Below are 19,020 nucleotides of genomic sequence, written 5' to 3'. Positions count from 1 at the left end.
GTACTCCATGTACGTTTTTTATATTCCAATTACCGTATTTACTCGTGTATAGCGCGCCCTCGTGTATAGCGCGCACCACGATTTTTGCAACAAATTCCAAAGAAAAATTTTTTTTTTTCCCATAAATAAATTTTACTAACATTTTGTGGTACCTGTACGTGTGAAACAAATTATAATTTAAATTGATGTGTGGTGATGCGTTAGGAAAATACTTAAACTCTGCTGTGTAGACGGAAGATAATGAAGCGCTGTATCGTCACAACTGGTACGTGGACGGGAGGGAGGGAGGCAGGCAGGAACGTGACGCGGAGGACTAGATGACTCACCGGTAGCAGCTGCGACGAGGAAGCGAAGGAAGTGGGAGGGGGAATGGCGACAAGCGACAACATTCTTTCTCTCTCTTTTATTTTACTAGCTGCGCTGGCTTTGTGTAGAGGGGGAGGTCTAAAAATAAACAAGAGACATGCGAGCTTGCGCGCGCACGTGTGTGTGTGCGAGAGACCAGGTTGCGTGCGTGCGTGCGTGTGTGTGAAAGAGAGGCCTTGTTGCTTTGTATGTGTGGGGGCTGGCCAGAAACATCACCCGGCAGTTAACGACTTCCACTCCTCCTCCCCGCCACACCCCCTTTTTTTTTCCGTGTATAGCGCGCATCCTTATTTTTTTCCTTTACTTGAGGGGAAAAAAGGGCGGGCTATACACGAGTATATACGGTAGATATGTGTAAACGATTATCATAATTCACTGCACACCACAGCTCTCACTACGATCGGCATACGTTTAAAATATGTTTTGCGTTTAAATAGTACGGAAACCCTTCAAAAATGTACGAATTCATAAAAAATATTGTTGTAAAAACAGTTTGAATTGATAGAAATCATTTTCACATGATTAGTAAACATTTGTAAATTTTTAAACAATTTCCCGAAAAATTCGGGAGTAATAAAATTCCCGCCCTGCATTTCGGGAAGCCTATTTTCCCGACTTTTATCCCGAAGCGTCGGGATCCCGCACACTATTACTAAAAAGTTGTTTGGAAACCTGCCAAAATAGGCTATCTTTGTAGTTGTGCTAGATCTTAATTTCTGTGGTTGTTAATAATTAATATGTGTATTATTTAATGCTTTTTAAAAATATACTTTTCTTCAGTAATGTAAAATGAGAGAATTGGCTAAATATTGTTTTTAAAAATGCTACAAAATGCTAAATTTCAAATTCAAAATGCTAAATGTTATTATTTTAAATGTTATAAATCACCATCTCTACCAATCTCATATACCGGTGTCACACTGTGTGCGGTTGAACCGGAGCGGTTGTCAATTTCTACTTGGTGATTTATTTTATATCATTCGTTTACATGTTCAATTTTGAAAGATGTACTTGGTGTATTCTTGAGAGAATTCCATTGTTCTCTCTAAAAAAAAGCTTTCAACCGAATATGTAGTTAAAAAATGCAGTGGCAGAAACACACAGTGTGATGCCAGGCGTAAGTTTAAATACTTTTGTAACTTCTAGTTTGCTAATATTTTGGGTTCCTCGAGCCTAATTTCATTCAGTAGGATTTATATCATCTTAGAATGTTAAAATTTAAAAAAAATTTTAATATGTTCAATTTAGTGTCATAAATGATTTTAAAAGCATTATGTATAATTGTGCATTGTTTTTCTTCTTGTTTTGGTCTTATAACTTCAGGATATGGAGCTGGTGGTCGTCTAGGTATTGGTGGGACAGACTCTGTGATGACTCCAACTCTTCTAGAGTCTATTCAGCATGTCTTTATTAAGAAGGTATTCATATTGATATTTCTCTTATCTTACCATGAAAGTTTAAAATGTACAAGATGAGTAACCTGACATCAAATCCATTCTTAAATTCAAACTATTTTTTGGAAGAATCAAAATTGAATACTCAGAATATTAAGCTACTAAATTAGCTATACCATCTACTTGGAATTACCACCTAAACATAAAAACAAAATTCATATTTCTGATGACTTTGATTATAATACAATATAACATAACATAAGGCATTCTTTAATTTAAGATAAACTCAAATATAAGGCAGTTTAAACTTGACGTGCGACGTGCCGTGCACGTCTATAATCACGAAGCCGTCAGCCCCTTCCTTCCTAAACACGTGTGCGCGCCGCCGCCACTGACGGCCGCGACAGCAGTCACCGTCCGGCCACCACCGCGTCGCCCGTTGCCAGGGCGACCGCGCCGCGTCCTTGGTTGCCATGCCAACCAGCTGGGTGCGCGCGCACACTCCTACCGGCCGCCACCCCTCGCCTACCCCTCTCTCGCCAGGCCAGCCGAGTGCGCGCGCAGCTTCCCCCTCCTCACCCAGCACCGCCTACTGGCCGCCACCCCTCGCCTACCCCTCTCTCGCCAGGCCGAGCGGGTGCGCGCGCAGCCTCCCCCTCCTCACCCACCTCCGTCTGCCCAGCCGCCTCCACCCGCCTTCCCCTCACCCACCAAGCCGAGGTCCGTCCAAGTCACGTAGGCCGGCTGGAATTCCTGGAAGCGCCCGTGATTCTTGGAACCCTCGGCCCTTCCTACGTCACGCCCTGGCCCTCAGGAGGGGTATATAAGGCCGGCCTTTGGGCCAGGAAGTCAGTCGGTGCCCTCGAGGCACCACTGGCAGCCGAGCCTCGCTCACCGCGCCTTCAACCGCTCACCGCGCCTTCGCTGGCAGCCGAGCCTGCCAGCCAAGGGCAGAAGACCGACAACCGAGTCCGCGAGTTAGTGTCTATCGGGAGGCTGTCGGTACCAACCGCGAGTACTCGTAATAAATCTCGTACCGCATATCTGAGAGTGTCCTTTCGGGGTGAGGGAGCTCCACGGGGACCTATCCCGCCGCCAGCCAGCCAGTCTGCTAGCCAGCCAACCGCCCGCCTGCCAGCCAGCCAGCCAGCCAGCCGCCTGCCTGCCAGCCAGCCAGCCAGCCAGCCTGCCAGCCAGCCAGCCAGCCAGCCAGCCAGCCAGCAAGCAGGTCAGCCCTACTACTGGGAGACCGCAGAGCCAAACCAGCCGCAGCCCGTAAGTAGGCATTCGACGAGGGACACTGGGAGCCACTTTCAGGGCATCCCAAGGTGGGGGAGAATCCTACCTAACCCTCTTAGGAACCTCCAGCCAGAAGTTACTCGCGCCAGTCAGGCCGATCCCTTCGCACCCAGGCAGCAAACTAAGGATTGACGCTTAAGGCCATTCTGGAGGAGCCAGAGAAGAGCCAGCCACGCGACAATTAGTGGCGCCCAACGTGGGGGCACTTCTAGGACTTGTCAGTAGACGGCCACCCACAGCTGCCCCCTGAGATAACTTACTCATCAGCCAGTTCTGAGACTGCCCAAAACTCAGTGGCGCCCAGAAAACCTATCTTGAAAACACCATGGCTACTGCCAGCCCACAGGGAGATAGCCACTATTCCCCCCAGGCCCTAGAGGCCTCCCAAAAGTGCCCCGCTCCCAGCTGCACAGGAGAGGGGTTGTATTACCTAGAATGCAACACCTGTACAAAGAAATTTCATGGCAGATGCCTAGGCTGGACAGACGAAGCCAGAGACTGGGAGGGGATGGAGTTCAAGTGCGCAGACTGTAGAATACAAGCCCGGAAATGCTCCCACCCAAAGCTGCAGAGGCGACGGTCAGGAACGCGTGACCTGCCGAAACTGTGCTAGGCCCTACCACATGACCTGTCTAGGATGGAGGGAAGAAGTGCTGAATATTGAAGGGTTGGAATACACGTGCACCACTTGCAGGACCCAACCACTGGCTAACTCCAGAATTCCGCCCCACCCTGCCATCACAAATGGGAGCGGCATAATGCTTCCAGAGTTTGCAGGAAGATCTCATGAGGACCCAACCGAGTTCCTTGATCAGTGCGAGGGCCAACTAATAGAAGCGGGAATCCCTCATGGGCATTGGCTCCAACACGGGCGACGCCAACTCAGAGGGAATGCGGCCACCTGGTGGAACACTTACGGGGACTTTGTGTCCACTTGGGCAGAGCTACGATCCCGACTAGTAGCTCGATATGCAGGAACAGAGCTAGTAGCAGACCTGAGTCGCCAATTCTATAGCCAGGAACAATCCCCGCACGAAGAAACAGAAATCTTCATACGAAAGAAGATACAAATATATCGGAGATTGCACCCCAATGAACCGGAAGGGACAGGGATCCCCTTCATCATCGAACTTTTACTGCCGAACCTCCGCTCGTTTCTGCGGGCCCCCCGAGCAGAAACAATTGAGGAGCTCGTCGATCGAGCCCGAGCACTTGAGAGGGACCGAATATGCAGACAGCCTCCCGAGAAACCGCCTCCCCGACCACTGCCTGCAAACACAGGACCAGTCCAGAGGGGAGTAATGCAAACCAAGCCACCCGATCATGTCAGCCAGAATAGGCCACCCAGATGTTGGTACTGCCCCGGATACCACCTAAACAGAGACTGCCCCACACGCAGGGACAACCAAGGGCCAATAGCCGGAGATGGATCCAGGGGACAGCTGCAGAGGCAGGGAAACGAGAAGGCGGGGAGGTCAGAGAGGCCGACCGACCCGAGCAAGGCATAAAGGTCTCAACTCTCCACTGCACTGAGCTGGGAGATACCAGGACAGTCACCCCGAGACTTATCGTGGGCATCGGAGAAAAGGAGGTAATGGCCCTCCTCGACTCAGCAGCCTCTGCCAACTTTATTCAGACAGACCAAATCCCTCTAACCTTAAGGGACAGACTTCAACCCTCGTCAGTCAGAGTCTCCCTAGCGGACCCCACGCAGAAAATACATGTTGAGGGAAGCATCGAACTACCCCTCCAAACAAGGATAGGGACACAGCCCGTCAAATTCCTTGTAACTGGACAGATTGAGGAAGAGATGATCCTGGGCCAGCCCTGGCTACACACACAGGAATGCATTTTGGACTTTGGGACCGGGCGTGTACATTTCGGCACAAAGACTCGGATAACAGAACAGTGGTCAGAAGACCAGCCATCAGGGAGTTCAACAGAAATAGACAAGGAAGGTGTTAAGCACCAATTGAAACCCTCCCAGGTCATACAGCTCCTGGAGACCTTAAACCAGCACAGGGGGCTATTTGAGGACAATGGGCCCCTGCGGCAAACCAGAACCACAGCACATGAAATTCACCTCAGCTCGGAACAGCCTGTGTATGAAAGGCCAGGAAAGCTCTCCCCAGGAAAACGGAAAATCATCCTCGAACAATTGAAGGAAATGAAGCAGCAGCGGATAGTGGAGCCTGCCAACTCCCCTTACAACGCACGTATAGTTCTTGCCCCGAAGGGCAGTAGCGGAATGCGCTTCTGTGTCGACTATCGACCCCTAAATAAACTAACCTATAGCGCGGCCCCACCCATGGCCGATATTGGCCACACCCTGCGGGAGTTGGGAGACGCTCACATTTTCTCAAGACTAGATCTGAGGGCCGGCTACTGGCAGATTCCAGTGGCCCCAGAGCACAGGAAATATACAGCCTTTACCAGTCCAAATGGTGAAAGCTTGCAGTTCAGGGTGATGCCCTTTGGGCTAAAAAATGCACCATGCACCTTCCAACGCCTCATGTCAACAGAGGTGTTGACAGGAGACATGGCAACCTTCTGTGTCGCCTACATGGATGACATCATTATTTTCTCCAAGACTTGGGAAGAACACCAGACACACCTGAAGAGAGCCCTAGAACGATTAGAGATGCACAACCTCACCTGCCGCATGGAAAAATGTGAGTTTGGGATGAGTCAGATTAAATACCTGGGGCACCTAATTACGCCAAAAGGAAACAAGCCCTTGCCGGAGAAGATCCGGGCTATCCAGGAGGCTGAGGTACCTAAAACCTCCAAGCAGCTAAAAAGCTTCCTAGGGACATGCGGCTGGCTAAGGGACTATGTACCGAGGATGGCAACAGTGACAGCGCCACTACTACCCCTCTTGAGAAAAGGTCAGAGGTGGGCATGGACAGCAGAGAAGGAGCAAGCATTCCAGGCAACAAAGAAACTGTTCGCCCAGTTGCCCACCCTGCACCGGCCCACGCCAGACAAGCGAATGATTCTGCAGACAGATGCCAGCCTCAAAGGATTAGGGGCAGTGCTGTACCAACGAGGAGAAGACGGACAGAAGCTGATCATCAGCTACGCCTCAGCCACCTTGCATGAAACAGAAACGAGGTACCACAGTAACGAATTGGAATGTCTAGCCATAGTCTGGGCGATTAAGCGTTACCGGTATTACCTAGAGGATGCCCCCTTTACAGTCCGGACAGACAACCAGGCCCTCACATGGCTCCATAGGGTCAAGGACACCAAGGCAAAACTAGCCAGATGGGCTATTTTGCTAAGTGAGTTTGATTTCGACGTGGAACACTGTCCCGGGAAGGAGAACGAGCTCCCAGATGCACTGTCAAGGTTTCCAAACCACTCCCCAAGGGAGGACACCGGTGAAGACGATACAGGAAAAATATTTCCACCAGCCCTCACACCCTGACCTAGAGCTGACACAATAGTGCTCCTCCAAGCCATCACGACCAAAACAGAAAAAGAACGGTTTCTGAGGGCTCAACAAGGAGATCCCCAAGTTAGGAACCTCCTCAGTCAGTACCCAGACCACTACCAAGAGAAGGACGGGATAATTTGGACCCGCACCTCACCCCGAAGACAGACATGGAAACTATGGGTGCCCCCATCCTATAGGGAATCACTACTCTACCACATGCACGACCACGATCAGGCAGGGCATCCAGGCACTCAGGGGACCCTGGAAGCAATAACAGAAAGATACTGGTGGCACGGAGTCACACGAGATGTTAAGGACCACGTCCAGAAGTGCCCAACCTGTGCCCAAGCAAAGGCACACTCAACCCCAAAGCCACAAATGTACCCAAGACGACCAAAGGTAGCATGGGATACTGTAGCGCTGGACTTAATGGGGCCATATCCACGCACCAAACGGGGAAGGCAGTACTTACTGGTAGTCACCGATCTCTTCTCAAGATGGGTCGAGGGATTCCCCATAGCAAAGTCAGAGGCGAAGCACATAATAACCCTGATGGAGAACGAAGTCTTTGCTAGGTGGGGATATCCCAGAAAAATACTCACTGACAATGGTGCCCAGTTTACAGGGAAAGCATGGGAGAAGGCATGTCGAAAGTGGGATGTGGAAAAATGGACCACCCCCACGTACCACCCGCAGGCAAATCCGACCGAACGTCGGAACCAGGAGATCAAGAAAGGAATCAGGGTTCGGATCAAAGATGACCACTCCTCCTGGGACACCCACATCCCCACCATTCTGTTCACTCTAAGGAGGCGGAGGAACGAGGCCACAGGGATGTCCCCAAGTGAACTATTGTTCGGAGAAGGTCTGAAACGGCCAGGGGAATGGAGGTGGACCGAGACACCACCAGAGGACCAACCCCGATGGGGGAACCCGCAAGCAAGGCAAGAGCAGGCGCAGAAAAATCAGGAGGAATACATCCAAAAGAAATACGCACAACCAGAAAGAAAGTCACCACCCTTGAAGGAGGGGGACCAGGTCTGGGTACGAAACCACCCCCTCAGCAGCAAGGGCAAGCGGTTCTGTGCATCATTTGCGCCCAGATGGGAAGGCCCCACAACTCTCCACCGCATCCAGAACAATACTGGGTGGGTCATAGACGAGGTGGGTAAAATGAGGAAAGTGCCTTTAAGTCAAATCAAGAAAGTTATGGATCCCGATGGCAGCCAAGGTCCCATCACACCTGCAGAAGAGGAAGACGAGGGAGATTTCAGGGGCTTCGAACCAACGCATCAGGCAAAACCTAACGTAACAACCCACTCAGAGGAGTTGCCCCATCCCCAGAAGCTCCGGGTCGACCTAGTGGAAGACCCAGCCACAGAAATCAACCTCAGGGTCTCCGACACTAGTAAAGCAACGGCCACCCGAATGCCGTTCGTCCCGGTGACCTCGACCTGCCCATCACCAGGAACCCAGAAAGGGCAGGCATGGTCGCCGGAACCCGAGGAGATCCCTTCCCAGGCTGACCAGTCAGCTAAGGACCTCCTAAACCCGTCCGGCCCAGCAGCCAAGGAGAAGGCTGTGGAGCAGACGACTCCACCAGCCAGGACTGCGGACCAACAGGACAACAACACACCTCTCCCGGGTATGCCAGTCCAAACCCTGGACCAGTTACCCCGACTAGAAACCCCGAACCAGCAGTCTACCCAGAAGACTGACCCAGTGCCAGCGGAAGCATGGCGCCACCCAACCGCCAGCCAGCTGCCACCCCAGCAACGAGAGCAGCCATGGCGAGTATGCAGAGCAGCCATCGAGGACCGACCCGGGAGGTACCGGATCGGCCGCCCCCCGCACCAACAGTAAGTGTAGTGAGTGCGCGAATGGCCATTTTTAAACAAGGTATGGGGTCGCAAACCTCATCACCTCAGGGGCTTCGATAAGGCACCTGACCACTCCAGCGTGCGGGTGCAGGATCAACGAAAAAAGAAATAAGCCGCAAGAATGACAAAGACAATTACGATAGACATTTTTCAAACCATGCAATGTATAGCAGTAAGAGCGAAAGAAGAGCTCCACTCTAAGAAATGTACCTGTACCTATGTGGAAATTGTAAATGTTTAAAGCCGACAGCCGTCCCCAGGGAAAGAGAGTGTACATAAAGCTTAACAAACATGTGTTAGAGCCCAATAATCATAATGTGTATATGTAAATAGATAGGAACCAACCCAAGATTAAAAAATTTGTAAACTTGGCAGGGCACACCATGTTTCCAAGGACACTAACGATGATGATGGTGTAGCCTGGGCTCTGGTTCCTTAGCGTGTAAGATAGAGCCTCATCCAGTTAGAGATATTTCAAAGAGTCGAACTAGGCTGCAAGTTTTAGATTTGAGCCCCCTAGTCACATCGGAAAGCAGAGCTTGTTTCTTCCCCCCTATCATCAGTCAGGTAGGAGGGACATGTATCATTTCACCATCATTCACGCCCAACCTGAGGGTCATCCCTGCCTTTACCCGTATCCCCATCTCCCAGAAGACGGAGCACCGTGGAAGGCATCATCCCCAAGACGGAAGGAAGGATGGAGGAACCACCCCGAAGATCAGGCCGCACACGTGGAAAGTGGCTGCCGCCTTTTCAAGGAGAGGGGGTTTGACGTGCGACGTGCCGTGCACGTCTATAATCACGAAGCCGTCAGCCCCTTCCTTCCTAAACACGTGTGCGCGCCGCCGCCACTGACGGCCGCGACAGCAGTCACCGTCCGGCCACCACCGCGTCGCCCGTTGCCAGGGCGACCGCGCCGCGTCCTTGGTTGCCATGCCAACCAGCTGGGTGCGCGCGCACACTCCTACCGGCCGCCACCCCTCGCCTACCCCTCTCTCGCCAGGCCAGCCGAGTGCGCGCGCAGCTTCCCCCTCCTCACCCAGCACCGCCTACTGGCCGCCACCCCTCGCCTACCCCTCTCTCGCCAGGCCGAGCGGGTGCGCGCGCAGCCTCCCCCTCCTCACCCACCTCCGTCTGCCCAGCCGCCTCCACCCGCCTTCCCCTCACCCACCAAGCCGAGGTCCGTCCAAGTCACGTAGGCCGGCTGGAATTCCTGGAAGCGCCCGTGATTCTTGGAACCCTCGGCCCTTCCTACGTCACGCCCTGGCCCTCAGGAGGGGTATATAAGGCCGGCCTTTGGGCCAGGAAGTCAGTCGGTGCCCTCGAGGCACCACTGGCAGCCGAGCCTCGCTCACCGCGCCTTCAACCGCTCACCGCGCCTTCGCTGGCAGCCGAGCCTGCCAGCCAAGGGCAGAAGACCGACAACCGAGTCCGCGAGTTAGTGTGTATCGGGAGGCTGTCGGTACCAACCGCGAGTACTCGTAATAAATCTCGTACCGCATATCTGAGAGTGTCCTTTCGGGGTGAGGGAGCTCCACGGGGACCTATCCCGCCGCCAGCCAGCCAGTCTGCTAGCCAGCCAACCGCCCGCCTGCCAGCCAGCCAGCCAGCCAGCCGCCTGCCTGCCAGCCAGCCAGCCAGCCTGCCAGCAAGCAGGTCAGCCCTACTACTGGGAGACCGCAGAGCCAAACCAGCCGCAGCCCGTAAGTAGGCATTCGACGAGGGACACTGGGAGCCACTTTCAGGGCATCCCAAGGTGGGGGAGAATCCTACCTAACCCTCTTAGGAACCTCCAGCCAGAAGTTACTCGCGCCAGTCAGGCCGATCCCTTCGCACCCAGGCAGCAAACTAAGGATTGACGCTTAAGGCCATTCTGGAGGAGCCAGAGAAGAGCCAGCCACGCGACAAACTAGTGATGGCCCGATATCCAAAAACCCGATACCGATACCGATTCCGATATTTCCAAATTTACCGATCCGATACCCGATACTCGTTATTCTGATTATAGGCCTATCTCATTTCTAATACTGATTCTATAAAATTGTGGTTCTGGAGTATTGTTAGAGACAATAATGAAAAATGTTAAATATTAATAAAACATACTTATGTGAATGTATATTATTTTTATTAATTGTAAAATATTGTAAATTCACATTAAATAAAAGCTAATAATGAAATTATCATAATGGCTTACAAATAAGCTCTCTAAATTCAAATTCACGAGTCACTGCATGTACTTAGTCTAGTGTCTCAACTGTAATCTACGAAAAATACCGTCCGAAAAACATCAAACTTTTGTACCCTTTGTATAAATTCATCACGGTAAACGACACGCTAGAATGGAAGGTCTTCAATTAGTAAATTTTGTGACATTGTTCAAGTGTATCACTCCATTTATTGGTGCAAAAACACGTTAAAAATACGTGAAAAGTAATTTCAATACAACTTTGAAACGTACTGCAGAGATTATAAAACCACACATCTTTATTTATGTTATTGTCAATGCACTCAATATAGCCAACATAATACCTTTGCTGCAACTTGCCCTACACGTTTCATATTTTAAGCTTTTGTAAAACTTACGTAACGTCTTTGTATAGAACAGCAGTTGGCGACCATGAAACAACACGGAAAGAAAATGTCTGTTATATCAAGGAGCAACTTTATTCTTCTTAATGTTTACTTACGGCTACATCACTTATTAAATTAAATAACGTAATTATTTTCGTTTTATGTTTTAAATTCATGTACACTTAGTGAACTAAGAAAATTCATCAAGCGAAAACATTTTGCGAATATCTGAAACAAATAAATATGCACTAATGACTGGGATTTGTGTACACGTGGAAGAATTGTACCGTCGGGATGCATTGCAGTATCAGAAAGAAGAAATAGGCTTGAAATTGTTTCAGTGAAAAATATGCTTGGAATTACTAGGTAATATGATGACGTGAAGAAAGATAAATTACGCCCGCGGAAAATAAGCTTGGAATTACGGTTAAGGTTATGTGAGAAGTATTATTGGCAAGAGCAAACATCGGTTATCAAAATATCGCAAGTATTTACCGATGTCAGATATTAAAAAATTTGCCGATATTACCGATCTTCGATATTGAATATCGAATATCGGGCCATCACTAGTTTAAACTACAAGATTACCTTTGAATAAAAGGCAACCTAGGTGTTGAGGGTTGCTGTGTACTTTTTTTAATTGTGCGACTTGGTGCCTTCTTGCACCACACGTTGGACCTTGGGACAGTGCTGCGATCTGTGGACTAAACGGACAGTTACGCATCATCATGGCGTCGGTTCGAATGTTGATGTATGTGCTCGAACATTTTTGGTCCTCCGGGCCGGATTATAACGCAAATCAAGATTAACGGATGGTGAAAGTGTTATAATAACATCTAGGGAACGATTTTCAAAATATTTTGCACGGGAAACGGTATAAGGACCTATCGGTGACGCGTGGTTGTAATGCCGACGGCTTATAATTAATGACGGACATTGTGAAAATAGAAATTGATAATTATTAGAAGAGTGAAATTATGCGGCAGTGCATCTATGTTTACGGTTATTAAGGGCACACAAGAGTCCTTACGCGGGGATTAGTGAAGTTACGCACACAAAAATAACTAAGTCAAAAACAGAGGGAAACGCTTACCTACTAGATAAGCACAATGGCGGCACAAACACCGGAATTGCAACACGTAATTTTAAACTTTTTATTGGGCAAAGCCGATGAAGCCCGTGATTTATATGAAGCGTCGGAGGAGGATGCATCCAAATTGGAGGATTTTAAAATTGTATTTGAGGAAGTTATAGAAAAAAGGAGTGAATTACTAGCAAATTTCTTTGCTATGTGCACTAACCCCCCCAGTGATAAGGTCGATATGAGCGAAGTCAAGCAACAGTTCGCGGTTTATGAAGTAGTGTTCAGGGAATTGCGTAAATTATACAATAAACAGACGTCAAGCCAAAGTGAGGTTAAGGCACCAGGTGACACAGTGCCTAACACGGGATCGCAAGCCACGTTAAGTCCCCACGTGTCAATGTTGCCTGCATTACCGCTACCGGTGTTCGGCGGTAACCGCGCTGAGTGGAAGGGATTTGCGGAACTATTTAACTCTGTGGTTGGCCAATGTTTGCACTTGACTAAAGTGCAAAAAACTCACTATCTGTTAGGATGCCTTAAGGGCGAGGCGCGGGACTTAGTTTGCAACATACCAATCACGGAAGGTAATCATGATGTAATATGGGGCCTTTTGGAAAGGAAATTCTTGAGTGTTCGGATCACAGCGACCATCCATGTGCAAAAAATATTGCATTTGGCTCAAGTAGACAGTCGCAGTGAGAATGCCCTTAGCAAGTTTGTAGCCTGTGTCGAAGAGAATGTAAATGCCCTGAAGGCATTAGAATTCCCTGTCGAAAAGTGGGACTTCCTCTTATTGAACATTTTGTTAGAGAAGCTTGATTCACCTTTGAAACAGGGGTTTGAAATGTCAAATGAAGAGGACATTCCCTCCTACCGCAATCTCTTGAAGTTTCTAGACAAGAGGGCAAAGGCAGCAGAGCAAGTCCATCTGTCTTCAGTTAGGAGTACCAGGCCAGTCTTCTCACAAAACACTTCAAGCAACCGGGTTCTTAACATAAATAAGTGGCGACCGATGAATGTGTCAGACTCAAACATACCTGGTTTTAGAAAGACTACACTTGTTTCAACTCAAGACAACCTGAAGTGTAGTGTGTGCGACGGATTTCATGGATTGCACACCTGCCAGGAATTTCGTTCAAGGTCGGTTGAGGATAGACGGAACTTAGTGCAGGCGCAGAGGCTCTGTTATAACTGTCTGCGGGGACAACACGTGGCAGCACAGTGTAAGTCTAAGTTTCGCTGCCAACTCTGCCAGGGCAGTCACCATACACTCCTCCACATTGTCACGGGACAGGGGCCTAGGAACCACGCAGCGAGCTCAGATGACGATGGACGGGGTGAGGAAGAAAGTCCAGCAATTACCATGTGTGCATCAGAAGAAATGAGGCCGGTCAATCCACCCACCACAGTGCTGTTAATGACGGCATTGATACGCATCAAGGACGGTGCAGGTCAATACCAAGTGGTTCGTGCGCTACTAGATAGTGCTTCGCAGTCTTCCTTCATCACAGAGGCGTGTGTACAACGGCTGGGACTAAGGCGACATCGTACAACTGTGAGTATTGCTGGGGTTGGCAACACTTTGATCCCGGAAGCCAAGGGATCAGTTATTTGCGAGATTAGATCACACCAATCACCAAAACTTCACATCACCAGCAAGGCATTAATTCTTAAAAGAATAACCAAGGACCTACCATCAACTAAGATTGCCACTGGGAGCTTAGTGCATCTAGATGGCCTGCCGCTGGCAGATCCCCAGTTCTCTGTGCCCAGTGCCATAGACATGCTGCTCTCTGCGGAGGTAGTGGCAGAAGTAATGACAGGTACTAAGATTCACGGACCGCCTCATGCCTTCCAAACCCTATTCGGATGGGTACTGGCAGGCAATGCTCCATGTGCACAGTTCACTCAGCAGGCATCAGCATCATTACTGGTACGCACTGACATGTCACTAGACCTCGCTCTTCAACGGTTCTGGGAGGTTGAAAATCTCCCTAGTAAAACCTTCACATCCAGGGAAGATCAGATCTGTGAACAGCACTTCCAGGAGACTCACAGGCGTGACAACCAAGGCAGGTACATGTTGAGGCTTCCGTTTGCACGTTCAGCGGACATGTTGGGTGATTCATTCACAACTGCCCTCAAGCGATTGCAGGGGTTAGAGCGTAAACTATGTCGATCCCCCCAGTTGCTTCAGCAATACCAGCAATTCATGGAGGAGTACGAAAGCCTGGGTCATATGTCAAAGATTGGGACATTGACACAGGATGCCGACAGCAAGGTGTCTGTATCGTTAAGGGCGGATGCGCGTAACCAACCCCTGTACATTATACCACATCATGCTGTGGTCAAAGAAGATAGTTTAACGACTAAGGTACGCGTAGTATTTGATGCATCGTCGGAGACGACCAATGGACCCTCCTTGAACAAGTTGCTGTTGTCTGGTCATAAATTGCACAAGGAGGTTGCTGACATAGTGCTGAATTTCCGAACATCAGCAATTGCGATAACAGCTGATGTATGCAAGATGTATCGTCAAATCGTAATTGATCCTGAGGATAGGAAGTTCCAGTGTATTTTGTGGCGTAATTCGGTTAGTGACCCCATACATATATTTGAGCTGAACACTGTAACGTATGGACTATCATCTTCACCCTTCCAAGCGCTCCGAACCATGCAGCAGTTGGCAACAGACGAAGGCGCTAACTATCCTGTAGCTGCTCACACTCTGTTACATGATGTTTTTGTCGATGATATTGTGACCGGAGCTGATACTGTAGGTGATGCACAGGAATTGAAAACTCAGCTAGTGGCGCTACTCGGAGCAGGTGGCTTCCAACTTCACAAATGGTGCTCCAATAATGGAAATGTAGTCGGCACCCATGACACTGTTCAGGCTGATATGAAATTTGACATTACGGAGTCGGTGAAGGTGTTAGGAATACATTGGACGCCATCAAAGGATGAGTTTTGCTACAAGGTAGAGGTACCCACTGTACCGAATACCAAACGTGGTATTCTGTCCTTCATAGCTCGATTGTATGACCCATGTGGCTGGTTGGCCCCAGTGATTACAGCCAGTAAAATTCTGCTGCAAGTGTTGTGGACTAAGGGTCTTGGTTGGGACGACCAAGTTGACGAAGACATCTTGTCTGAATGGGAGAGCTTTACAGCAGCGTTACCATTGTTGTCTCGGGTACGAATACCCCGATTTATTCCATTGCAAGAATTGGACGTTCAGTTTCACGGGTTCTGTGACGCGAGTGAGAAGGCCTATGCTGCAGTCATGTATGTTAGGTGTGTGACAAGGAGCGGTGAAGTTACTGTGCGCCTGCTAATGGCAAAGTCAAGGGTTGCTCCCTTAAAGACATTGTCCATTCCAAAACTTGAGCTCTGTGCTGCACACTTGTTGAGTAAGCTATGCTTACATGTTTTGGCACTTTTCCAGCCCAAGGTCAAGACTCCAGTGTTGCATGCTTGGACAGACTTAACTGTTGTCCTAGCTTGGTTAAGAATGTCTCCACACAAGCTGCAGACATTTGTAGCCAATAGAGTGGCTGAAATTCAGAGTGCTGTGCCGCCAAGTGCCTGGAAGCATGTTCCCTCGGAATGCAACCCAGCTGATGCAGCTTCTCGTGGATGCTTGCCAGTCCAACTGCTGGAGCAGTCTTGCTGGTTCGGCGGTCCTGGATGGCTGTTGCAAAAGGAAGAACATTGGCCATCACAGGCGATGAAACACCACGGGAGCATTCCCGAACTGAAACCACCCTCAGTTGCAATATTGGTTGCTCAGCTTGAAAAGAAGTCAGAGGACCCTCTAGGTCTTATCCAGAATGCATCTTCATTGAGTAAACTTCAGGCTGTGGCAGCATGGGTTCTGCGGGCGAAAGCAGGATTCCAGAAACAACAGTACTTACAGGACACCATTTTAACCTTCAAGGAAAGGGAGGCTGCTTTAACTTACCTGATCCAAATGACCCAATTATATTTCTTTAAGGATGCCATCACTGCCATCAAGAAAGGGGAACCATGTAGTAAGAATATTCAGGCATTGGCACCCTTCATTGACTTACAGGGAGTCGTCAGGGTGGGCGGCAGGTTACAACATGCCTCTATTCCTGAGAGGACGAAGCATCCTATTCTGTTACCGGCACAAAGCAAACTTTCAGAGTTAATTGTGATTCACTTTCATGTTGGCCACCTCCATGCGGGCCCACAGACGACTTTGTGTCTGACACGGCGTCAATACTGGATAGTCTCTGGAAGAAGTCTAGTTCGCAAGCTGCTTCACAAGTGTATGAATTGTTTCAAGGTGAAAGCTACGGCATTGAAACCACTCATGGGCGCACTACCAGTCGCAAGACTTACTCAAGTCAGAGCGTTTCGCTCTGTAGGAGTTGATTTTGCAGGACCATTTCTCACTACCCCAGTCAGAACACGAAGAAGAGTGACGTATAAGACCTACATGTGTTTGTTTGTCTGTATGGCCACTAAGGCAGTACATCTTGAAATGGTGACTGATCTTTCTGCAGACGCATTCTTAGCAGCCTTGAAACGGTTTGTCTCACTCCGAGGAACTCCCACGGAAATCTACTCTGACAATGGTACAAACTTTGTGGGTGTCAGTAACCACTTGAAGGAACTATACAAGACACTGTGGTCAGGCGAGCCTCGACAGCACATCCTGGGTGAAGCAGCTCAACGAGGTATCAAATGGCACTTCAACCCCCCCGCAAGCCCTCACTTTGGGGGCCTCTGGGAGGCGGCTGTTAAAATAGCAAAACAACACATGAAGCGAGTAGTGGGAAACCTGCTTCTTACCCTAGAGGAATTTGTCACTCTGCTAGCACAAATATCAGCGGTGATGAACTCTCGGCCACTGTGTGCACTATCAACAGACCCGGAAGAGTATGATGTACTCACTCCAGGTCATTTTCTGGTTGGCGAGCCAATGACTGCTGTGCCAGACCACGATTTGATGAATCTTTCCCTAAATAAGTTGGACAGATGGCAACTTGTTACCCGCTTGCAACAGACAATGTGGAAACGGTGGAGTGTGGAGTACCTCCACACACTTCAACAACGTGCTAAATGGACCACCCCAACACCTAACGTACAACTAGACCAGCTGGTTTTGGTCCAAGAACCCAATCTTCCTCCACTTAGATGGAAGACTGCGAGAGTCACAGCTCTCCATCCAGGCGAAGATGGGATAGTGCGTGTTGTCACACTGAAGACTCCTCATGGGACATTTGTGAGACCAGTGGCTAAAGTTTGCCCATTGCCCATGAACTAACCGAACTAGTTCTTGGCTAGTTCACATTCTTGTTAGGGATGCCGTAGAGTGGAGTAGTTTTTTTTGTTTATATGTTTACCTGGTGATTATGAAAATACTTATTTTCGGTGGGCGGAATGTTGAGGGTTGCTGTGTACTTTTTTTAATTGTGCGACTTGGTGCCTTCTTGCACCACACGTTGGACCTTGGGACAGTGCTGCGATCTGTGGACTAAACGGACAGTTACGCATCATCATGGCGTCGGTTCGAATGTTGATGTATGTGCTCGAACACTAGGAAAATCTCCATGAATTATTTAACTTTTTTAAAATCTAAATTTTGGTTTATCACTTTTGAAGATGTAACTGCATGAAGTAGTTGAGACCAACGACAAACATATCATAGACCCGGCATGGCACAACAAACTTGAGACTTGCATGTGTGTTCTTGTTATTAACACATTCACCCATTAGGTTATGTGTGTTAATTTATAATATCTACAGGTATTAGACTAATAAATTTCCTGGTGAAATGCCATTGATATTACTTTGACTGAAGTTTTTCACAGCTACACGCAAGACGATAGTAAACAGTTAAATGAAAACATCCCAAAAAGCTGTTCTATGTTTACATTACTGGCCAGTGTAGAAATTATTGTCAAAGATTGTTATATAGTATTCCTAATGTAACAAACATATTTATTCAAGTCGTGAACACCTTCAGCCAGTCAAAAACAATATTAAAACCTATTTTAGAAGATCAACTGCAAAACTTTGAGAAATTTCAACATATGTATCATTTATACTTGTTCCATATGCCTGAAAATTGTTGTGTTGGGAGGGAGCATAGTGAAAGCTGTGTTTATGATATACAGCAAAACCCCTTATTTGCACTTTTCATGGGGACAAAGTAAAAAAGTGTAAAAAGCGGGAAAGTGTAAATAAAGGGAAAAGTATAAAAAGGAGTACAGTTTACCTTATTTAGAATTTTTTTCCTTTTGTTTAATAGTACATACTACAATGCAGGTACAAACACACTAACAACAAATTTTACTTTAGTATTTAATCAATTATTAATTTACCACATTTGACAAAAATAAAAAAAGAATGAAAGCCAAAATGTTTTTCTGATTACTTCCTAAAAAATAAATTTGAAATTTTCTTCTGCTTGCTTTTTTAGCTGTTCAAGGAGATTATTTGCCTCTCCAAATTATAAATACAGTTGCAACCGGCAGGGTTTATAACAAATACGGGCTACATACACATTGCTCACAGTAAAAATTTTTTTAAGAAAAGGCCGCAAATTAATGAATATTTACCGTCAATAGCGCGCCAAACGCGGAGAAAGGTCATTGTACTCGGTCAGCTGCTGTAACGACGCGGCGGCGCATGCGCACTCTATGCTCCGCCCAGACTCATGACGCCATCAGCCGCCAACCAATAGATGCGAGCTTAGCGGAAAAAAATACATATAAGCTCCACCTCCCGTGTACCAATTTTATCCAGTTCTAATACCAGTTTATTGGTATACGCACCAGTTTTCTCGCTGCCGTGACATGTTCAAGTTTACGTTTATCATGATGTCTTGATACCAATAATTAATTATTTACGATCCCCAGAAATAAATGGTTAGTTTAAAAAATATGGCGTCAACTGTACAATACTTCCCAAATTATAAAAGACGTATAAAACAGTTACCAAGACACCGCTCAT

General features: G+C 48.2%; 1 protein-coding gene across 2 annotated transcripts in view; it reads left to right on the top strand.

Annotated features, from left to right (window-relative positions):
* LOC134543153 (E3 ubiquitin-protein ligase HERC2) overlaps positions 1-19,020 on the top strand; it is a 374,433-nt gene that overhangs the window by 286,186 nt on the left and 69,227 nt on the right. For both annotated transcript variants that reach the window (XM_063388026.1, XM_063388017.1), the window contains exon 67: positions 1,690-1,784. In XM_063388026.1, coding sequence (XP_063244096.1) covers positions 1,690-1,784 — 95 coding nt within the window. The remainder of the gene's footprint in view (positions 1-1,689; positions 1,785-19,020) is intronic.

This window comes from Bacillus rossius, chromosome 1 (genome assembly GCF_032445375.1).
Source record: "Bacillus rossius redtenbacheri isolate Brsri chromosome 1, Brsri_v3, whole genome shotgun sequence".
NCBI classification, from domain to species: Eukaryota; Metazoa; Arthropoda; class Insecta; order Phasmatodea; family Bacillidae; genus Bacillus; species Bacillus rossius.
This window is presented reverse-complemented; position numbering and strand designations above follow the sequence as displayed.